Consider the following 25043-nt stretch of genomic DNA (forward strand, 5'->3'; position numbering starts at 1 on the left):
TGTACAGCAAGTCCCTCAGTCATGCCCTGAAGGGACATCTATAGAAAGAATGACTACTCAGCTTGCTGGCCAAATGCAAGAGACTTCTGCTGAGCAATCTGAGGAGCTAAGTGTTCCTGTGTTTGTGGAGTTAGAGAAAGAAAGGTCTCATCTGTAAAGATGGTTAAAGCTAATTGAGAAGAGAGCCAGCAACAGGTAACACCTGTGAAAGTAGGGTTTAAGACACTGGAGTTTGTTAGCTGATTGTTGGCTACTCGAGCCAAGAACCTGGACCTTTGATCCCTTATGCTTTCTGGAACCTGGACTACCTTCGGACATCAGCTGTGGAATTGTGGACTCAACCTTGCATCTTGGCTATTACTGGTACAATAAGCAAATGTTTCCCCTGACGTTAAGTCCAGTCATGTCTGTCTCTGGGGGTTGGTGCTCATCTCCATTTCTAAGCCGAAGAGCCGTCGTTGTCTGTAGACACCTCCAAGGTCATGTGGCCAGCATGACTGCATGGAACGCCATTACCTTCCCGCTGGAGCGGTACCTATTGATCTACTTACATTGGCATGTTTTCGAACTGCTAGGTTGGCAGAAGCTGGAGCTAACAGCGGCCGCTCCCGCCGCTCCCGGGGTTTGAACCTGGGACCTTTCGGTCTGCAAGTTCAGCAGCTCAGCGCTTTAACACACTTTGCCATCGGGGCTCCTGGTACAGTAGAGTCTCACTTATCCAAGATAAACGGGCTGGCAGAACCTTGGATAAGCGAAAATCTTGGATAATAAGGGATTAAGAAAAAAGCCTATTAAACATAAAATTACATTATGATTTTACAAATTAAGCACCAAAACATCATGTTTTATAAGAAATGGACAGAAAAAGCATTTGAATACACAGTAATGTTATGTAGTAATTACTGTATTTACGAATTTAGCCTCAAAACATTGCAACATTGACTAGAAAAACAATGACTACTAAAAGGCAAACTGCCTTGGATAATACAGAACCTTGGATAAGTGAAGCTTGGATAAGTGAGACTCTACTGTAATTGGCTCTTGAACGTAGTATGGACATTTGGATTTCCTTCTTGTGTATTCCTTTGAGTGTTTGGCATCTTGGCAGTCTATTTGACTAGACTGGGAAATAATATGTATATATTATCTAATTTGGGGGTCGTGGCCTTGACAGATGGTCACTCATGATCAGTTATTATAGCCAGTGACAGATGAGCCTCAATTGCTTGCCCCTCCATTCCCCTTATTGGCATAGTCATTGTCAATTCTTTTCACTTCACTGGCCCCTGCCTTCTTGCCAGATATCAAAGTCTTGAATAAAAAACAAGAAAGTAGTTTCAAGATACTCCTCATCAGATTTCCTGACATTTGAGAAGCTCACCCCCTACTTTACCCTGAATCAGTGGTTCTCAACCTGGGATCTCCAGGTGTTTTTGGCCTACAACTCCTAGAAATCCCAGCCTGTTTACCAGCTGTTAGGATTTCTGGGAGTTGAAGGCCAAAACATCTGGGCACCCACAAGTTGAGAACCACTGCCCTAAATCTTTGAATATTATTTCTATTTGCACTAGAAACACTGGTACTCAGTGTTTATACAAGATCAGTGTAATTTGAGTATGTTCTACATTGCTATATAATCCAGATTATCAAAACAGATAATCTACATTATTTGATTTGAACTGGATTATATGAGTCTACACTGCCATATAATTCAATTCAAAGCAGATAATCTAGATTTTTTATGGCAGTATAGTAGGGGCTTTGTTCTGTAAAGTGCACAACAGAGAGTAATGTGTTGCAATATTTTACAATAGCTACACTTTCAAAACATTCCTCAAGGACAATCTAAATAGGGTGTTTTGCAACAGGTAGGTAATACTTTTCCAGGAAAGATTCCTACAGTTGCATTACAATTTTGCACTTTATTCCACTCTCTTCTAGATTTAACTGGCCGTCCTGCCTTGCCCCATGCTGAGAATGTTTGCACTTTGTCTTTTTTGCCCGAAACGCATCTTATAATATAATTCATTATTGCACTTTAGTTTATTTGCCCTATCATGCTACTCCTTCTCCAATTTGGTGATATTTTATCTCTTTATTAAATGTTTTAAATTGGTTTTTACTGTTACTGTATTGCATGTATATTCATGTTTGATCTTATTGTGTTCTACTTATTTGAATATGCTTTTTATCTGTTCTACTATGTTTTATTGTTCTTGTACTTCGCTCTGTGTTAGCTGCCCCGAGTCCCTACAGGGAGATGGTGGCGGGATAGAAAAATGAAGTTGTTGTTGTTGTTGTTGTTGTTGTTGTTATTATTATTCAGGATCTACTATCTCAAGATGTTCCCATACCTGAGATTACACTGTTCAGCATGGTTCCCAGTCTTGTCAGATATAAGGCCCCTTCTACTCTGCCATATAATCCATATTATCTGTTTTGAACTGGATTATATGAATCTGCAGTACCATATAACAAGTTCAAAGCAGATAATCAGGATTTTGTATGACAGCCATATCACCCAGAATATCAAGGCAGATAATCCACAATATCTTCTTTGAACTGGATTATCTGAGTTCACACTGCCATATAATCCAGTTCAATATGGATTTTATACAGCTGTGTGGGGGGACCTAAGTTTCAAGGTGTAAGTTCACTCCAATCCATGAGTGTGTCTGATAAAAATTCAAAATTTCCAGTTGCCTTGGCATCAGTTCAAAAAGGGAGACTGTGATATCATCAACATAGTGAGGAAAATCAATCTTGTATTCTCTTGATTTCCTTTCTCTGCAGTTTCACATAGATGTTAAAAGCAAGGAACTCCATAAATAATGGGTGAGCAGATTTCAGGCTTGCATATTCTCCTGTTATTTAACTAGGGCTTTGAGATCAACAATCTGGCGCCAGATGCTGAAGTTATGCATGTAGATTTCTAACATTCTGAATCCACACATTGGTTCTGAGTACCTGAGCAGAATAGAATTCGTAGCGCATTCAAAATGACCTCTGGTTTTCAACAGCATAATTTAAAGTGTTTCAAATGTTTGTTGACATGATTGGATCCAAACACAGGCCAAATTAGGTCTGTGAACAGAAGTTCCCTCCCCAAACTAAATTCAGAGCCCTTCCAGACAGACCCAAAATGCAGGACCTGTCTCGTTTTTTACCTGAGGCATCCCAACAACGCCTTAGGTAAAAGCGAATTAATGCAGAGTAAACCTCTAAAAATGCTTATCTCTACAGTCCTCACGGATCAAGAAAATTGAGCATCAGAACATCATTTTCTCATGTAAGGAGAAGTGTAGAGAGAGGCCTGTGCTACTAGCAGGCCTATCTGGAAAGTTTGGGGGGCAAAATGGAGGGCTGGATGGCACCCCGAGTCAACCTTTGTTTGACCCGTGATGCCATCTAGCCACCTCTCCCAGGAGAGTCCGGGGTTGAGTTGGAGATGGGGACTACAACCCAAGAGGAAGTGGGTTGTTTTAACCCGCTTCCACTCAGATTTTAGTATAGTGTAGAAGAATGAGCTGCTTACCTATAATCTGTGAAATTCACATGTATGAGTTACCTTTGCATGCGCGGTGCAGTTTGGAACATTCCAGATCTCTAGATTGAAATATTCTGGAGGAGATCCCGCCCACTCTCCCCATACTGTGGGCAGAGGCAGAACCTCACTTCTCTAGCCACTAAACAGCAGCCAGGTAACAAGACATGACCAAGTGGGGAGGATGGGTAGGGATGTGAGAATTTCACAGATCAACACTCAAAGAAACATAGTTACAGGTAAGCAACTCATCCTTTGTGGTGTCTGTGAAATTGCACATATGGGAGGTGGGTCATGCCACACAGGAAAATAAGATGGCTGTACTGAAAACAGCATCCTTCCGTGCCATGGCATCCAGCTTATAATGGAAGGCAAATGTCAGTGAGGTCAACCACGTTGCTGCCTGGTAGATGGTACTGATAGGAACACCATGCAAGAAAGTCCATGAGGAGGGCGTGACTCTAGTTGAGAGGGCTTTTACATGTTATGGCAGGCTCTTGCCCGCCACCTGGTATGCGAGGCAAGCAGTTGAGACAACTCAGGATGCCAAGCTCTGTGAAGACAATGGGAGACCTAGAGCATCCGTTTGGTACTTTAGAAATAGTCTTGGAGAATTCTGATGGTGAGTTGTCCTGTGAAGACAGAAAGAAAGTGCCTTTCTGATGTCTTGGGATTGGAGAGCCACCTCCAATGGTGAGACCAGGAGGAAGGTCATGTCAGTACAAATAATGTCTTGTTCCTGTGGAAGTGCAGGTAAGGGACATCTGCCTGCAGAGCACAGAGCTTGCTGACCCATCTGGCTGAGGTAATTGCCACAAGGAATGTGGTCTTCCAAGAGAGGTGGGCAAGATTGTTGGAAGCCATAGGTTTGAAAGAAGGCTTGGATTGCTGAGAGAGAACAAGCTCAAGGCTCCAAGTTTGAGGTGGAGGGGAAGTCAGAGGATGCACATTCTTATAGCCCTTTAGAAAACGGCAGGCTAGTGGATCAGAGCAACAGGAAGAGTTTCCCATCTTTCTTCTATTCTATGATATCACAACCAAGTAACACTTGAAGGATGAGAGAGAGAGATGCCCATCCTTGATAAATGGACTAGGAAATCCAGGATGACTGGAATTTTGACAGTGAAAAGGTCTAGTCCTGTTGTCTGTAGAAATTTTTGGAAACATGACCATTTGTACTCATACGCCCACTTGGTGGTTGCTTTTTGCATTGCATCAATTATCAGTTGCACTGCACTGGACAGGTGGAGTGCAGACGGATCCCCCACACTGTTAAGCGAAGGGATGATAGGCTGATGGATTAGACCATGCTGGATTGAGAAGAGATCAGAGCTGGATCAGAGGTGCAGGTACTCACCCTCTGATATGTGCAGAAGTGGGCAAACTACAGTTGATGTGGCCACTATGGAGCCACAAAGTTGAGTATCTGTTTCAGAATTAAATAGGCTTTCCTCATCCATGGGAAGATTTTAAATTTCTGACCAGGCCAAGGTGGATAGGCCCAAAGCATGGAGTCATGCATGGTGGCTACAGTGGCAACGAGGAGCTTCCCAGAAGAGTCGGCCATATGCTTAGTGAGTTCCTTCTGGAGATTTGCCAAGAGGCACACCTCTTGTTGAAACACCTTGGCCAGTGCCTGTTCTTCAGGGGGAAGAATATCGAGATATGGGGAGATCTTACCCCACAGAAAGCTTTGGTATGTTCCTATGTAAACGTAATAATGAAACATTAGTAAGGGCCCTTACTAAACTGAATTATATAAAGGAATATGAACTAGTTTTTCTAATATGTATAGTTCCATTACTTCATCAAAGGCTAAGATTCCTTGTTTCATAGCAGAAATCAGACAAAGTCAAGTGAAATTTTGACACTGATACATAAAGGAATGATGTAAATAATAAGTATACATCTAAAAGTATCTGAACGTCATCCAGTCTAATGCAGACTGCCCCATATTCAAACAGCAAGGTTATTAATTGATGTCCAATAGAGTGAATCATATAGCATGCCAGAAAGAGCAGGAGTAGGGAGGATTGAGAGGCATGAAAATGCAGTCAAAATACAGAGGACATCAAAATAAGACATTGATCCATTATTTATTTTACATTGATACAAACAATACCCATTTTGCCTTTCTTTCCTTGCCAAAGTACAATTTTTCAATATTTCTTCATTTGCAAAGATATTTAGAAGATTGATGTCCTTAATCTTTTCTTTGTAAATCAAATCTACCGACTTTCATTTATAAGCATTTTACTTTGCTCAGGATATCTGGTGCATTGCTAATAATCCCGTGTTTTCATAGCAATTTGGAAATGTTCTGTTCTCCAGCATTCTAATTGAAAGTGATGTAAGATCCATCTTTTCTTTCCTCATTATTTCAAGAATTACTCATTGTTGATTTTAAAATTACACACGCATACACATTTGATGCACGAATAGATTAAATCAGCTTTTGACAGTTGTATGGATAAAACAATGGTGACTAATTTCAACTTTTTCATAGAAAATAAGTCATTATAAACTCAACTCACACTTCATGTTTGTTTTAACTATAGTTGTAATATTTTTGCCACTAAGTGATCTGTTCAGCTAAATATGATTTATATGATCACAGTTCTATGTAGCTATATTCTGTTTTGTGGTTGCACTGATTTTGAAAAATCCATTCATTTTTGTGAATTGTAATTTCACTTGCTTTTGAAATGCTATTTTTCATGCAAAAATACATTATCTAGCATTTGGCTATTATAAAAATGTGGATCTCAAGTGGATGGTGTCTACAAAACAGACCATTGTCTGCTGCTACTAGAAATAGTTTATTAAGGTGAACAGTTGGACCAAGTGTTCAACTTATCAGTACTCCAACTCAAGCCTGATTCATTCTATAGAACATAGAAATCAGAAGAATGATTTCTGAAAATTCAGTTAAGTTCATAAGCCAGTCACAGCTATAGGTGGCCACCTCTCATGTCTTCACAAAGATGAATTTATCATGTAGGTGATTATCTCATCTGGGCTAGAAGTATCTTCTAAAGCCAGTGTATGTTATGAAGGAGCTTGGGAGTCCAGACATTTTTGGAAGAGACAGCTGTGGCTTTCATACTCTACCTGTGGGCTTCTATTTGATAAAGTGCTACATTTGCAAAGACAGATGTGGGATTCTTCGCACAACTACTAAATTCTCTTTCACATGATACAGTTACAGCAATTTGATATCATTTTAACTGCCATAACCCCATCTAATGGAATCCTGGAATTTGTACATTTGGGTAGTGTTTAGAATTCTCTTCCAAAGAGTTCTGGTGTTTCATGATTCCAGGAATCCATTGGGTGAAGCTACAGTAATTAAAGTGGAATCAAAGTTCTTCAATGGTATCGTGTGAAGACCAATGTCATATCATTTAGTCAATAAGTTAGCATGTCATTAAACCTGAGGGAAACTGCAGGAGAGGTTGGACTCGGTACCATTTTTCGTCCTTCAGGAGGTGTATCAGCACACTTGTGAGTGATGTTGTATCTATTCTGATTTTATTTTGGGTTTTCTGTGTGGGGCGTCTTGGGATTGTGGGGGCCAAACAGCTTTGTTTTATAGGATTTTAAAGCTATTCGAGGAGAACCAGGAGAATGAAAAATGCGTGGAATTAATATATTATACATACATTAATATATTATACAGGCCCGGGCTGTGGTGCAGGCTGGAGAGCAAGCCAGCTGCAACCAGCTGCAATGAATCACTCTGACCAGGAGGTCATGAGTTCGAGGCCCGCTCGGAGCCTGTGTTTGTCTTGTCTTTGTTCTATGTTAAAAGGCATTGAATGTTTGCCTATATGTGTAATGTGATCCGCCCTGAGTCCCCTTCGGGGTGAGAAGGGCGGAATATAAATGCTGTAAATAAATAAATACCATCTGAAAGTTTATATAAATATACTAGCTGTGCCTGACCACGCGTTGCTGTGGCTTATGGGAATCATTTGTTGATCAGGTGGAATAGCAGTAAATAGCCTTGCAGCCTCAAAGCCTGGTCTTTTTCTTCTTATGCAAATCCTTGTTTGGTGAGTTGGAATACAATGGAGTAGGCTTGCTGCTTGGAAGGCTGGGTACTTGCATTCTGGGGGAATGTTTTTTTGGCCAATTTGAATTGCACTGAATAGCCTCACTGCTTCAAAGCCTGGCCACTTTCTATATAGGGGCATCCTTCCTTGGGCAGGTTGAATGGGATGGAGTAGCCTTGTGGCTTCAAAATTTGAGGGTTTTCTGTCTAGGGGAAATCTTGGTTGGCCAAGTTGAAAAGCAATGAATAGCCTTGCTGCTTGCAAGCCTGGCCGCTTTCTACCTTGTGGAATTCTTGGTTGGCCAGGTTGAATAGCAATGAATAGTCTCAGTGCAGCAAGTATGAATGCTGCAATTAGTCACCTTGATTAGCATTTAATGGCCTTGCAGCTTCAAAGCCTGTCTGCTTCCTGCCTGGGGGAATCCTTTGTTGTGAGGTGCTAGCTGACCATGTTGTTTCCTTTCTGGAATTCCCCTGCTTTCAGAGTGTTGCTCTTTAATTACTGTCCTGATTTTAGATATTATATTGTTCTGTATTATTATACCACAGTAATTTTAGATACTATATTTATAATCTTATATTATCTGCTTAGAACTGGATTATATGAGGTCCCTTCTACACAACTGTATAAAATCCACACTGAACTGGATTATATGGCAGTGTGGACTCAAGATAATCCAGTTCAAAGCAAATACTCTGGATTATCCTGCCTTTGCATTCTGGGTTATATAGGTGTGTAGTAGGGCCTTGAGTCTACACTGCCATATAATCCAGTTCAAATCAGATAACCTGTATTTTATAGGCAGTGTGGAAGAGGCCTGAGTGAAGAGGCCCTGAGCTCCATTGTGGCTGAGTGGGTTGCTAGGAGATGATGTGGGTGGGGCCTGCCCTTCTGACTGCAGCTAGGGAAAGAAAACAGCTTTTCCTAGTCCTCTAATTTAGACTATATTTTTCTAGGTTTTTTTATGTTTGTTTGAAAGACATATTTTGGATGACTATGTCTTTTGTGGCCAAATTAGGTGTGATTTGGTTCAGTGGTTTTGTTGTTTATTCCATAGTAAAACACACATTACATTTATAAATACACACACACACACACACATTTAAATAAGAGAATGACAAGCAGTCAGGTAAAAACATATATTTTAATAATAGTGATTATTAAGTAAGGTGAATAATTAATATTTGTTTGTGACAAATTAAATCTAAATAACCATTTGGAATCTAGTGAAATTTTATATAAGTAATACAAATAATCTAAAAGAAGTAAACATCCAAATTTCAACACTACCCAGAGTTTGGAAACTTTGGGAAAACCCCTAGCTAAAATTGCCAATGGTTGTGCTGGAAGAGGGATTCTGGAAGCTGGGGCACAAAAAAAAATTTCAAGCTCTGGTTGAAAGATATCCATCAAAAATTCAAATCGCACTAAGAATTTAAAATGTTAAACACTCTTTCGAGACACCAGCATGAAATTGTCAGGTGGGGTCTACTGCTAGCTCTTTTGAGCAACAATGCCTCAAAGCAAACATCACAATTTACCTTTCCCAGTGAAGAATCAAATTTAGGAGGATGAATCTTGAAGCACAGGGAGATTGCACAGATACAAAGAGTATGAAGAGAATGACAAGGTCCATGCTGTGTTGAATTGTGTATCTGTGCCAGACCTGGTGAAAACTGAATCTAGACATGTTTTTACTGTTGGATATGGACATGGGAACACTGCCAACAAAAACTCCACAAGGGGAAAATGATTTGTTTACAGTTGCTAGACACCCATGCTAATGAAACAGCCCAAAGAAAAGATACAATATGTGTTATGAAAAATAGAACTCCTTGTTTGTCTAGCAGGATGATAAATTTGACAACAAAGACTTACAAAAACACTGTTTTCCCCAAATGCTACAAAGACTGGTTTCTGTGACATTTGAATCAATCCACCGTATGTTACTTATTTGGAGTAGGATTTTTTTGGTAACAATTTCTGCAACAAGAAAAAGAGTGGCAAATAGTTAATTGCCAGAGTACTCCTTGTTCATTCTAAATAAATAAAAAATAGCTCTGCAAATGTAAAAAAACAAGTATGTCTGCATAGTGGTGAACAAGTTATAAGGGCCATAAGGTGATTTTTATTCCTTTGCCACTCACCTTGCTCGACCCAATAAAGGGATGATTTTTTTTTAGTTGTCCATGGTCATCCACCTATAATCTTACCTCCTTTCAACCATGGAATATAAGTCAACACACCAAAAGTGAGCCCATCTCTTCCTACTAGGTCCCATTGGTGGGAAGATGGGCTCACTATGTCTTTGACTATGAATGAAAATTCCACAATAGCAAAATTCCACACAACCAATGGATGGTACTTCTATGTGAGAAATAGTTCATATCTCCTGCAAAGCTAGCAGATATCTATCTCCCATTGTGATGTAGAAGTTCAATGAATATATATATACAGTAGAGTCTCACTTATCCAAGCTAAACGGGTCAGCAGAAGCTTGGATAAGCGAATATCTTGGATAATAAGGAGGGATTAAGGAAAAGCCTATTAAACATCAAATTAGGTTATGATTTTACAAATTAAGCACCAAAACATCATGATATACAACAAATTTGACAGAAAAAGCAATTCAATACGCAATAATGTTATGTTGTAATTATTGTATTTACACATTTAGCACAAAAATATCACGATATATTGAAAACATTGACTACAAAAATGGCTTGGATAATCCAGAAACTTGGATAAGCGAGGCTTGGATAAGTGAGACTCTATATATATATATAAAATATCAGTGATTATATAGTAAAGAAGCCTTTTTTTATAGCAGAGGTGGGATTCATTTGACTTTCCAGCTGTTGTTGGAGAGCAAGTCCTAGGAATTAGCATAGAGAAATTGTGAAAAGCACTGGGACTTGCAGTTCAACAATACTTCAGTGATGTACCATTTCTTCTTCAGTATAGAGTAATGTGCCACTCCCAAGGGTTATTCTACATATTATAAATCTTAAAAGGAAGAAGATATCAAACTGTTCCATTCATATGTGAGATGAAATGTACAGACCAGTAATAAGTTATATCTCTAGTTATCTTCTTAAATGTGCAGAAGGGGAGGAGGAAATCTGTATGGCACTCTTGCCAACCAAGTTTCTATATGCAAAAATTGCTAATTGTTAAACAGTGTTGAATATTGGAAGGTATGCTATAAAGCAGAAGAATTTCCCTTTTAACTGAAGCTAAAGGGAAGACACGTTTGTTGAGACTACTTTAAGAAAGAGAAAGAAAGTAGGCAAGGTGGCATAAACACAAGCACTTATGGACTTCATTACCTTAAAATGTTTAAATAGATTTCTCAGCTCATAGTTTGGCAAGCTGAGCCCTAGACTTTTAAAGAGTTTTATCATGGTATGGATATCATTCCTGATCTCCTATTGCCTCTTGTTGTGACCTTCTGCTTCTCTTCCATTTCAATTGGCTTGGCGTATGTCCTTTCTATAGACTGCGCTCATGTCATCTTTGTATTCCCTAGAACATACTTCAACAAACAGGGACTGGGGATATGGAAGCACCTGCCTTCTGTCTCAGCCCTGTCCTTCCCAAAACTACAAACTGCATTAAAGTCACGAAACCTTAAGGGAGTGGCATGGGTTTAATGAGAACTAGAGATCACTGTCTGAAGGGCAAAGTAGTTCCACCTGTCTGCTTATATATTGTTTATACAGAAGTATTGTAAGTGCAGAATAATAGAATCTTCCCAACCAGAATGATCAAACATGATAAATGTTAAGTTAAAAGGGCATACCATCTGCAGAAATTCAATTTCCGTTTGAAGAGCGGCACAGGCATTTTCCATTTCATTTTCTTTGTAACTTTCCAATTCCTTTTTAAGCCTGTGCCAACATTTAGAAAGAAAACAAAGCACCTGATATAGTGAGGCTGATGGCTGCACCTTTCTCTTCACCACAGCCCTAGTTTTTAATTTAACCTTGATCATCTTAGCAGAGTCCCAGCAAACTCCTGTTAGCTCTCCAGAAATATGTGGATCGCATGTCAACGTCCAGTTATAAATCAGGATCTAGGTTTGGGAGACTGCATGCTCTGATGTAAACTATATTATCCAAGACTGCATAAATCACTGCATAGTGCCAGCAATTGTTTAACCAAGTGAGGAAATTAGACAATCTCCATGGAGAAGAATATACATCTCTGCAAGGCAAACTTGACTTACCAGACTATAATTTTTCTTTGTAGGTGATGTGCATATTATAATCTATGGTAGAAATAAAGTAAAATCACAAAAAACCCTCTAATCTAAAGATCTGAATCTTGTTCCCAAAACTGGTGATTTTCTCTGCTCATTGATTACTTTCTTTCTCAAGGGTTTCCATTCCTCTATTTCCAACTGCCAGAAAATTAGGTCATGCAGTAGGATTTTATGGCACATATTACAAGTAATGGGTTTTCAGTAGTATGTCTGTCCTTTCCCTTTATTTTAATGAAATCTAGGGGACACATTTATTCATAATACTTTTTTCCTAACTATTTAACTGCTATCATCAAAAATTATGTAGTGTTTGATGTGCTTTTAGTACCAGTAATCTATCTACATGTCTATATCTACATCTATTCTATGTAGCCTCTTGTTTAAGATGTGTTGTGTTTAGTGACATAAGTTCTCATAACTTACTGGACTTTTGTGTCCTGCCTAGTGTATTGGCATTACAATCCAAGCAGAGGTTGTGCCCTACTGCTGTCACAGTGGCAAGAACAGGGTCATGTGCGTATTATGCCATAATCATAAGACAAATGTGTACAATTAAACAGTATCTGACATGCCAAAAGACAGTGTATTGTTTAATGTGTATTGCTGTTGAACACACATGCATTCAGAAATATCAATGGAAATGGGAAAATAGACTGTGAGTCATAATCATTTCATTGCAATGACTTCCTTTCTTTTTCTTCTTTAAATTACTGTGCATCTATCATGGAGCATAAATCCTAAAAGATTTGCAATGGCCTAAATCCATGCATTGGTTCCAACTATAGAAATGATAAGAACTATGGTAAGAATAATTACGGTAAAAATTCTGTTGTTTTAATGAATGCACTCTGGTTGGGTCTAGCAAATGGATCAAGACATAGGATGTTATTTCATCTAGGGCAGCATTTCTCAACCTGGGGGGGGGGGGTCGCAAGGAGAGTTTTAGAGGGGTCACTAAAGACCATCAGAAAACACATATTTCTGATGGTCTTAGGAACCCAAATCCCTCCAGTATTTTTTGTTGGTCATGGGGGTTCTGTGTGGGAAGTTTGGTCCAATTCTATCATTGCTAGGGTTCAAGGAGCTCTTAGATGTCAAGGTCTATTTTCCCCAAATTCCACCAGTGTTCACATTTGGGCATATTGAGTATTTGTACCAAGTTTGGTCCAGATCCATCATTGGAGTCCACAGTGCTCTCCGGATGTAAGTGAACTACAACTCCAAAACTCAAGGTAAATGCCCACTGAACCCTTCCAACAGTATTTTTTGTTGGTCATGGAAGTTCTGTGTATCAAATTTGGTTCAATTCCATAGTTGGTGGAGTTCAGAATGCTCTTTGATGGCAAGTGAACTATAAATCCCAGCAACTACAAGTCCCAAATGTCAAGGTTTAGTTTCCCCAAACTCCACCAGTGATCAAATTCGGGAGTATTTGTGCCAAATTTGGTAATGAAAATACATCCTGCATATCAGATATTTACATTATGATTTATAACAGTAGCAAAATTACAGTTATGAAGTAGTGACAAAAATAATTTTATGGTTGGGGGGTCACCACAACATGAGGAACTTTATTAAGGAGCCGCAGTATTATGAAAGTTGAAAACCACTGATCTAGGGCATAAGAAAAGCATGGTCTGAATATGCTATTTTGCTTTGAACTGAATCATACTACTAATTTACCTATCATTACAACACTAACTGGGAATGATTCTGCAGAGTTTGAGGCAGAAATCTTTCTCTACCTATCTACTGAAACAAAGACTTGAACCTGGGCATTCTGCATACAGCGTATGTGGTAACCATTGAGCTATGGCCCTTTCCTGAAACTGCATGTTGCAATTGTATATTGCTGTTAGCAGGCAAAATGTCATTCGGGGAAAATTGCCTGCCATTACTAATATTTTGGAGGAATCCCTGATAAATGTTTAAAGAATCTCAGAGTTCTCTGAGAATCACTGTTCCATAAAACATCACCTGCAAGTCGAAAACAGTGTCCTTTAATTTACGATGATATTACATTGTTATAGAAACTTTAGGAAGGGCTTTCCATGGAGGTAATTCAAAAGAGCAAGAACCCATATATATTCTAACCCATTCCATTTTTGAACAGAAATGTTCTTCAGATCAACAATAAAGGCTGCATGCTAGACAGGTTTTAACTACATCTACTTGAAAAGGGCAGAAAGAGTTTCTACTGCTCTGAAATTGGCACAAGGTGTCCCATATTTAGATGCATCACAAAACACAGGTTTATGAAATATAGGAAAATACATGGGGATGCTATGTGAAAAAAATGTGTAAAGTACAGAAAAGAGGCAAACGTTGAAAAGTACCATTGCATAAATATTTGATGAAGGAATTTGCAGCAAGCAGGATAATTTTAATTGTAGTTTGATGAAGACAAGCCTACTAAAGTTTGGGGATTATGTTCTTTTACTCTAGCTTGTTCAATACAGCCTCTGAACTTGTCTCCAAGCTCAGGATCGAACAGCAACCAGACAGCTCATTAAAATGTCTGGCCAGCAAATAATGAAAGAGGAGCAGAAGTGGTGAATGATACTTCAGGAGAAGTGTCTTTATATGGAATGTGTTCTACAAGGGAATAAAGGAGCTCTGAAAAGTAGGAGTCTAAATACTGGATACTACCCATTATATTTGCTTAAGTGGATACTTGCTGGACCAAGAAAAAAAACTATTTCAGATCTTTTAATGGTCTATAGTATATGCAGCAATAAAGTTATACTGCAGTCTTTGTCATACCTGCCAAGAGACTGTAAAATAGAAGGTAAGTGTAAAGTTGTGTTAAATTCATTCACAGTAATAGAAGAATATAGAAGATACTTCAGGGTTGTCAAATGGGACCATATGGGAAGGATTATATTCTGGTGACATCTAAGTTGTTCTGATACTGGATCTGGGGTGAAAATTTCCATAAATTGAACTTTAAGGTGATTCAGAAGATTTCCTTGTATATAAACAATATTTTACTGCTTGAATATGGCATGACAATACCTCTTCTGCACATAATGTTTATATTTAACATAATGCTGGCATGTAGCCTTGAATTGGAAGAAGTATCTTATTTAGTTCAAGTATTTGCTAAAACCTAGCTTCATGTATGAATTTTAATCTATATTTATTGATCTATGACACTCTGCCTCCATTTACGAAGTATGACATGGTCATTACTTTTTTGTCAGCACACTTTTGGGTTACTACAGGATTGTTCAGCCAGTTAAATTTCTTTGCTGGCTGAAAATAGAGAAAGTTCATTTCAAAGATGCCAATTCTGTTTTTATGACCTGCAGCTAGGCAAAAGTAATTAAGCATAATCATTTGAAATGATCATTATGTAAGCAACTTTATGCTGAGTCAGAACACTGGTCTGTCTAGGCCAGGCATGGGCAAATTTTAGCCCTCTGGGTGTTTTGGACTTCAACTTCCACAATTCCTAACATCTGGTAGCAGCTTGTTTTCTGCGGCCCTGGAGACTAGGAAGCCAGAACAATGGCTTCAAACTGCAGGAAAGGAGATTTCACCTGAAAATCAGGAAGAACTTCCTCACTGTGAGAGCTGTTCGGCAGTGGAACTCTCTCCCCCGGACTGTGGTGGAGGCTCCTTCTTTGGAGGCTTTTAAGCAGAGGCTGCATGGCCATCTGTCGGGGGTGCTTTGAATGCGATTTCCTCCTTCTTGGGGGGGGGGGGGGTTGGACTGGATGGCCCATGAGGTCTCTTCCAACTCTACTATTCTATGATTCTATGGTAAGATGGCTGAGATTTCTGGGAGTTGACATTCAAAACACATGGAGGGCCGAAGTTTGCCCATGCCTTATTTAAACCCTTCTGGATTTTCCAACATGATTTTTTCCAAGGTCTGCCTAGAAATGCCAGACATTGAACCTGACACCATCTGCCTAAAGATCACGAGGCCCTACCAGTGAGTTATAGCAATACATACCTGTTCCTTGATGTAATTTTGAATCTAATTTACTCAGTTAGAAAGGTACAGCAATGTAGTCTCAAATAACGGAGCACCTGCATTCAGCTGTGTCATTACTATAGCCACAGTGAGGCCCAAAAACGCTTATTACTTTTACAGAATGTCAAAATAACCCTGCTATATCAGACCAAGGTTTTTGTTTCAAAAAAGCATGTTTAGTTTGTGCTGTCCAAGCCCAGAAAAGTGACCAATTTTAATATCCTGGTCCACTTGTGACATCTATTAGCCACATATACAGGGAGAGAATTCCACATTATCAAAAAGTTCTAATTGTTGGTTGCAATGCAATCTGAAACTGTAAGGCTCTAGATAGATTTAGGCAAAACTATGGCTCCCCCCCCCCCCCAAGCTTGCAAAAAGGTAGTAAGAAACATAGTTACTTTTTGATAGTCTCATCCAACAACTCACTCTTTTTTAAACAAAAAATATTTACAGTTAGGCTTAACCTGAAATTGGATGGTACTGTAATACTCTACTAAAGTGTTCCTTTGCATGCAGCAGCTTTAAATGTGAGGAAATTCTACTCTGGGTACTTTGCTGACATTTAACATGTTGCATCAAGAAGGAAATTGCACATTTGAGCAAAGTTCTTAAATGCCAACAACCGTAGTGGGTAAATGTGTACATATTTCAGCTGCCCAATTAATTTTAGAGCTTAAATTTCAAGTACTGTACACAGAACAGGGCTAAATATTCCCATTTCCATCCAGTCTTGAAATTTTTCATATATATTTTTTTAAAAATCTCTCCCCCTGCTGTGGTTTTTGCACACAAAAAATCATGGGAATTTCTAGAAAACTTATTTTGTTGGGATAGAAAATTGCATAAAGAACACTGTTGCCAGAAACAAACATTTTAAATGCAAAAAAACACACCATGTTTCTGGAAACTGTTTTTGGAGTGAAAAGTATGTTAATTTCTTTTTTGTCCATAATATTTCATATATGTTTTTGGCAGTATTATTTCCCATAATATTTTAGGATGTGTTGGGATGAAAACACCACAGCACTATTCACCCTCCTCCAAAAGTAAACCCATTTTTCAACTCAAAGATGAGTAAAAGCCAATACTCTTTCCATTTTACTAATGCAGTCTGATACCTATCTATTCAAAAATGCCAGCTGGATATAATACAGTCCATAGCAATGTGCATGTGTGAAAGAAGGCAGTCTAAAAACATGGAGGTTGTCCTTAATAATCTCAAGCTTCATAAATGGAGAGCAAAGGAAAACTTGTATATTTGCTGGGTACTGCCTCCATCTTCAAGCTTGTAAAGTAACTAGTCAGTCATTTGAGAATAACAAAAATTCACAAAGCTGACATCTGACTGTACATACCCCAAATGTGAATTGCAATGTTATGAGTCAATTCTGTATTAGTGCCTAAACATTAAGGGTCAATACAAGCTATTATAAATAATATTAAACAGAAGAACATCTTAATATTCTATTTATCAGACAGTTATATAATTGAGAGAGCTGTTTATATGAGAACATAACTATATTGATTTGTGGGTGTTCCTGGTTCAGTCCTTTATCAAGAGTACACTTTTCTATTAGTGGTACTGTACCTAACCAGTCTGATTTCAATGTGTAACAAAACTTTTACAAAAGTTGTAACTGACTTTTTAATGAGGAAAAGAACATTAATAGAATGGCTAAAGAAAAAAAATATCAGACCTCAGAGATGAAACATGTAAATACCTAGAGACTAATATCAGTGGTGCTCATACCTATTGAAATCTACAGGGAATGATGGATGTACCAATAGCTCTTATGAAGTAAGTTTCATTTGTAAGCATTTATTGAAGGAGAATTACTCCCAAACAAATTTCCAATGCAGACTTTGCCCTAGAGCAAATGTTTATTGCTGGATTACGAACTCAAAATTGGGGTTCATAAATGAAACCCTGACACAATTCTAACTATAATAACCCCACTGGGCATTGACATAAGACATTTTAGGAAATCAATGAGCAGATTGCTATTACAGAAGCTCATTCTGTATCCAAAAGATTATTCCAGAGATGGATATTTGTGGCTTATAAAATTTAACGTAAAATTAAATCGAAAATATTTGTTCAAAACCAACAGAATCATGGCCTTGGGCAATCTATTTTTAATATGAAGGATTTGGTAAGCTCTAGCGGACATATTTCCTAGATGATTTATGTGAATGCAATGCTATTTTTCTTTCATGGTTTTAATAATGAGCTTTATTTTTCTATAATAAGAAATAAAGTAGCAAACCCGGTTCTTTCAGATTAGTTAACTAAACAAAACCCTTCAATATTAAAGCATAAACCAACTTCATACTGAGGATGCCTGCCATAGATGTGGGCGAAACGTCAGGAGATAATGCTTCTGGAACATGGCCACACAGCCCGAAAGACATACAACAACCCTGTGATCCCGGCCATGAAAGCCTTCGACAACTTCATACTATTTCAGTTTGATTTCCAAACAACTGTAAACAGAGAAAAAGTGTATGCAGAAGAAAGAGCAATTCCTCCTTCAAAATTTCTCTCTACAATGGACTTATGTAAAAAAAATGGTGAAAGAGAAATCATTAAAAAGCTATCTGATAATAAGCAAAATCACATCAGATTTTGTATGGCTGAAAATCAGGGTTTGACCTATCATTATAGGTTAAAACCTGAGAATCATCTGACAATGCAAACTCTGGTCTATTTTTAAAGTCAAAATAAATCAAGCATCCATCTCCCTTTCTAGTAATTATATTTTTTGACTAATCTACAATAAAATACTTTTGCATATCTTGATTATCTAAGCCCTGCTTGCACCATTTATTTTCCAAATAAAATTATAATAATTATATTAAATGCTATGTATTGGCAAATACGTTTCCTCTGCAAGGCAATAAACTTAAGTTCTTCAAAGAAGGAGTGGGCAAAGTTTCTTTTACTGAGGATATTGGTAGCCTATTGCAAGATGTCAGAAAACCAGTCAAAACCTAAACGTGAACAGAGTCAAACCTTTTTTCTCTCTTTACATCTCTTCCACACACACTGCACCCCCCAATCCCCCACTTTTTTTCCATTCCAATGTGTCATGTATCATGTTCTGTAGTTGATGGTGGTCGGTGGTGTCAGGCCTAGCAGTTGGCGATGGAAGAAATTAATGTCAGTCCTAGTTCTAAAGGTACTGACATTCTATAAGTAAGAATTTGCAGGCAAAAGCAACTAAGGGTGGAGGCATGCAAGAGACAGGATGCAGCTGTGTTGAACTGGTTATAAGGAGCTATCCTGGAGAAAAAGTATTTGTTCTCTGGTTGTGGATGCTGCTGGGTTTTCTCCCAGGTTTGTGGATTTTTAGTATCCTGACCTGTCTTCTGAACTCTTAGAACACTGGAACCTTGAATCTCAGACTCTTGATCCTTGGACTTTAGTCATTGAACTCTTGGCCTTTGACTACTTGACTGGGCATTTGACTATGGTATTTGTCTGAACCTGCATTGGCATTTGCTATCAGTCCTTGTTTTATATTCTGTGACTGAGGGCTATCTTTATGTTTTATATTTAGACTATGAAAATAGTCAGTAAGTGCTGCTTTCATTAAACTGACACAAGCTGGGTGTTTATATTGGTTCACCTCTGCCTGCATACTGGCAGAGTCCTGGCTTCGTGACACAATGCTACTGGGCTGGGTCTGATTTAGCTAGCAACTGGATTTAGCCCATTAAATGGAATATTGTTACAGAAAAAAGCCCTTTACAGGAGAGATAATAAGATCACACTAGATGCACTGTTGCTGGCATTGCAAATGAAAACAAGTGATTATGATTGGTGCATCTAAAGTTTATTCTTTGAAGAAATAGTTAACTATTGATATCAAAACAGTCCTACTTATTTTAAAGGTTTCAAGATCCAACAAAAAACTTTCCTTAGGGGAAAAAACTGTATTTTATGACATGTTTCCTTTGACTTTTATATTTAACACCTTAAAACTGTATGTTGTTAAAGCTGTTTTGAAGCATGCTGAGAATACAGTGAGATTCTGCCATTGATTTTTCAGGGCAAGAAATAAGGCAGCATGTTATCCTGGCACATGATCATATAATCCAGTAGGATAATGGCCTTTCTTCAAAGCATACTACATTTAGTTTTAAGGCTCTGTGGATCTTTGCTGTCAGTGGAGTGCATTTTGTTACTGTAAAATTTCTTTCTCACAAGCAGGGCACTTCAAAGCCTCTGATCCTCTGTAGTGACACCTAACCTGCAAAAACTGGCGTGAGATTGAAAGCATTTTAGCAAAATACACCTAATATTGATGCTCTTTTGCTTGTGTAAAGGTTCCTCAACATAGAGATCTTTAAAGGACTTGCTTCTCTTTTATGCTTAGTAAATTATTTTGTCTCTATTGATATAAATGAGGAAAGGGCAGCATAAATCTGGATATTACTACAGGACAAATGTTAAGGGAAAATATAGGTTAGACCTATCTTGCACCTAGTTGTGTACTGTTAAGTCACCCTTTCTAAATGAATGTAAGTATAGAAACTGAATATAAACATTTCCATGAAAAATGTTCAGCATTTTTCATCTAGGCATTTACAATTATTATAGTGCACTTCAAGATTCAGCTTGCATCTGAGTTCTACGGAAAAGGTAACTGTACTGGGAAGGCTTTGGCTTGTACAGTCGGATCTTGGAAATACTCTTTCAGACAGTAGCAAAGCTGGCTGAGTCATTGTTAATTCAAAGGCTCTTTAAGCTGTCAGGTCTTCAATAAATATCTTTCTCTTTCTTTAAGATGATATGACAGTTCTAATTTCTTTCCCTTTTGTTCCAAAACAAGTCAAGGAAGGACTGGAGCTCAGACATAGATCACACGTACTGCAATATAACATCCCAGCCCACCTCTCAATGTTATTTACCCCCTACAAACACTGACCTAATTTGATAGCTCTTCTTTGCCTGCTCTGGGAATTTGGGTGTAATGATCACACCTGATCCTACTCTGGTTTCCCTTTTTCCTCATAACTATTGCAGTCGTAATTTACAGACTGTGTACGCTGACCAGTATCTGCTCTGGTGTGCCAGTGATGCTTATCAACAGAGGTGTCACAGCCTTCTGTCTACTTTATGATTGTCTGCTAAGTGCTGGCTAAGGGCCAGGGCAATCACTGGCAAGACAGAGAGTAATAGCAGGAGGCCATCAGAATTTAAATTCCAGTGTCAGCGAACACGTATTGCAGGATCACACAAGAATTTAAACCAATTTAGCCCTGTTAACTTCAAAAGCACCCAAGTATTCTTGATTAACTATGCTGGAGTCTGTGATAATTATGTGGAAAACTTAACAGTAATGATATATTCAGTTAGATAGGGAAAGGAACATAAAAAGCAACCCTTCATAAAAGCCTTTTCTTTCAAAGAATTTATATATTCATTCACGTTCAGCAATGTCAGTAAATTATAGCTAACATTCTTTTTTGTTGTGTAACTTCAAGTCGTTTTCAACAAATGGCAACCTGAAGGTGACCCTATCATGGCAAGATTTGTTCAAAAGAAGTTTGTCATTGCCTTCATCTGAGGCTGAGAGTGTGACTTGCCAAAATCACCCAGTGGGTTACCATGGCTGAGCGGAGATTCATACTGACTCCTCTAAAGTTGTAGTCCAGTGCTCACACCATTACACTATGCTGGCTCTTGCTAACATGCTTGATGTCATCACCCTCCTCAGGCCACCGTGGCATCAACGAACCCAGAAGGGCTCCGTCATCATCCTTCTCAAGCCGCCACAGCATCAACAGACCCAGGCGGACCTCGTCATCACACTCCTCAAGCCGATTATGGCATCAATGAACCCAGGAGGGCCTCGTCATCGGTCTCCCGGGTCGCCACAGCTCCAGTTGATTTAGGACAGTTTGTTTTGGCAATGAAAAATTATCACTTCATTACTTTTGTCTGTAAATTGTCCCAAATCCCTTCAGGAAGATTGGGTGAGTTATAAATAAAGTATTATTATGTAGGTGAAATGATATAATATCTGATGGTGATGTTATTTTCAGCTCCCCGCTACCTTAGATTTAAGTGAACTGATTTTTCTGTTCAATGGGATAGATGCATAAAGGCTAGACAACTGAAGTTCTCCTATAATGGATATTATTATTCCATAGTTCAAGTAGTGAACTGACAAGCAATATCATAGTACGACAGAGCTGAAAGGGGCCTTGAAAAACAATTACTCTGTCCTCTGCTCAATATGGCATAGCCACAAGAAAAGAATTCTCCTAACTACTAGTGTTATCTCTCATATAGGCTTTTGATTCCTTCCGTCATTCTGAAACAAAACATTTTACATATGGTGCGAAATAAACCAAAGACATTTTTTTATTCTACTTATCCACTGAGATTTCTGTAATCTACTAAGAGATTTTGTTAATAAAAAATATAACAAAGAATAAAAAATATAACAAAGAAAAAAATTGTGACAATTTCTGTTCTACCGCAATCAGCGTATGGTACTGAACGTTAAGAAGTAAACATGAAATTGAAAATAATGTATGAAATTAAACTTATGCCCAATGCTTTCAACAAGCAAAACTTGGAGATCTGCCATGCTTCCTTGACACTAATGCACCAAATGATGCCATGTTCTTGTGAACAACATTAGAAATCAATCCAGTGCAATTAGAAATCTGTAAGAAGCAAATCAAACCAAATTCCCATGTTTAGTCTTATGTCCTCAATGAATTAAGTGATCATGCGGAAATGATCATTTTAAATCTTAATTGCCTATATATAACCTGGGGCCCATATTAGTAACATATTTGACAGGAGTATCTGTATTTCAAGTTACCACAGTTTCCAGAATGCAACATCTCCTAAAACTTGATCTTGGTTTTAGAGTTCATGGTCAACATGTCATTTATGCTGGTAAGGCAGTTTCATCAGCTGTACTTTGTGAATAAGTAATCCTACGTTTAATTAGTTCTTTGTTGGTCTTTGAATAAAACAAATAAAATACACTCTAACGAGATTCCACAGCATGAATTGTTCTTATAAAACAAACAATACAAAATCGAACAATTTAATCAGTTAACCAATTCATATGGAAGTGTGGCTTTCTCCTTCTGCATTGTTTTCCTGTCAGATCCATTGTGATACTTATGGTGTTAAAAGTTGCACAAAGCAAAATAGTATAGTATTTTGAAAGATCAGTCAAAATCCAATCAGCTCAACACAAAATACCAGCTTTGACAATGTGTAACACATACTTCACTGAGTAACCCCTGAATTATTTCTAGGTTGGTCTAAAATCCAATGCAGAGAAGCATTCTTAGTTTTCTTAAAGTTTGCTCCAACAGCTTCTTTAAATCCAACTTTTCAAATGTGGCACAAAGCTGATTATCACGATGGGTCATTCATGGTCTGATAAATCTCAGAAATTCTGGTATTACTGCCACTTTCTTATTCACATCTGAATGTCATTGGAAATGAGATGTCTCAATGTATTGTTCAGAGGTTGAAAGTTAATATGGCTCTTTCCATCTCCACTTTAGTTACATATAACTGTTTCCTATCATCTTTCCAATCACAAAGTACTTCTTACAAGAAGTACAGAGATAATCTAAGCTCCTCCCAGACCCAGATATTTCAGAGGGCTATCTGAGTAATTAGCCCGAGAGGAAGGCAATAACAAGCCGCCTTTGGAATAAATCTTGCCAGGAAAACCCTATGAAAGGGTCACCTGAAGTCCACTTCAAGGCACATAGATCTTTGAAGGACTTGAGGTAATACATACTTCTGTCTTAGATTAATAAAGCTGATCAGATCTGTGTAAAATAAAGATGATTAATTAATTATCATTATTACTATTTCTATTTACTTTATTTTTTACCCTGCCTTTTTCAACCCTGGAGGGGACTCAAGGTGGCTCCCATTGAAAAATGATATGATGATTTAATTCTTTAATAGTATATTTTTCTAATAGGGTATCTCAAGAACACCCAAAGTGTGAAATGGGAGGTTACAAAAAATACAGTATTTCAGACAGTAGAATCTTTAGCACTGCATTAAAATGTTCTTTGCCATCATCACAAGATTTTACAATAAATTACTACTTCGTCTGTAAATCTTAATTGCTATATATTTGGCACAGTATATAATAGAAATCTAAGAAAACACTAATATACTATTTGAAAAATCTCACAGAATTATTTAAACTTTTTATCTTTATATGATCTTATATTTAAATATCTTACTGATGCAATTCAAACCACAATAAGCAAGCTGAGAACCTAAGGACAGCAACTAACCTTGGTCTTCAGCACTTTTGTACTTAAAAGTAAGCACCACTTCCTTAATTATGTTGTAGTGAATGTTAAATGACACTGCAATAGCAAGATACTCTAGGAGAAGTGTATTATTTAAAAGGAAGATGACAACCTCATACATCAGAAAAGCTAATGTACCATAATAGAATAAATAATGCAAAAGCAAGTTGTAGTTTGCTGTACCATATCAGCTTACGGACACGCAACTTGTGTTACCATTTAGAGTTTCTCTTTGATGTATGTGTCAGCCATATGGTTTTGCTTTCACACACAAATTCTGAAGCAAAGTACATTTCATTCAGAGGATTTTATTCATGCTTCAGCTTCATGTAAAGAAAAGGAAAAGAGTTTAGAAGACCCACTTTGCTTTACTTTACGAAAATGTTCACCCATTGCAGAATGGTCTCAGGCCACTCAAGTTTTCAATTCTATACTTGTTTATCTAGGAATCTTCCTAATTAAACTCATTATCTTTCATTGCTAGATGGTGAATTTGGGTCTTACTAGAGTGTGAGTTGTTTTGTAATACATGCATGAAAGCAGATGTTACATCCTGTCAGATTCATGGGCCCATCAGGAGTCATTTGAGAGAGCAGAAAACTGAATAGGTAAATGACTTCTACCAGAAACTGAACTTTCTCTCTCTCTTTCCTGGCATTCTATGATTCTATGACCCCCTGCATCTCCCTAGATCTGTTCCATGGGATTCTCTACAAACCCCAGAATAGATCCAAGATCTCACAGATGACTCTGTCTGAATCTACACCGCCCTTTATCCCAGGATCTGATCACAGATTATCTATGAGTCTAGGCTGCCAAATAATCTGGGTTAAGATGATAATCTGAGATCATATCCTGAGAAATAGGCCAATGGAT

At 38.0% G+C, this 25043-nt stretch overlaps 1 protein-coding gene across 3 annotated transcripts in view; it reads right to left on the reverse strand.

Moving 5' to 3' along the window:
- Positions 1–8724: 8724 nt before the first annotated feature.
- The window catches only part of ccdc172 (coiled-coil domain containing 172), a 30569-nt gene continuing 14250 nt past the window's right edge, over positions 8725–25043 (reverse strand). For 2 of the 3 annotated variants that reach the window (XM_062975674.1, XM_016995096.2), the window contains 2 exons: positions 11402–11489; positions 8725–9582 (listed from right to left, as the gene is read on the reverse strand). In XM_062975674.1, coding sequence (XP_062831744.1) covers positions 9550–9582; positions 11402–11489 — 121 coding nt within the window. In that variant the 3' untranslated portion in view covers positions 8725–9549. Of the gene's footprint in view, positions 9583–11401; positions 11490–19239; positions 22530–25043 lie in introns of those variants that run through there. The other variant, XM_062975673.1, reaches the window with a different exon arrangement.

This window comes from Anolis carolinensis, chromosome 3 (assembly GCF_035594765.1).
Source record: "Anolis carolinensis isolate JA03-04 chromosome 3, rAnoCar3.1.pri, whole genome shotgun sequence".
NCBI lineage: Eukaryota > Metazoa > Chordata > Lepidosauria > Squamata > Dactyloidae > Anolis > Anolis carolinensis.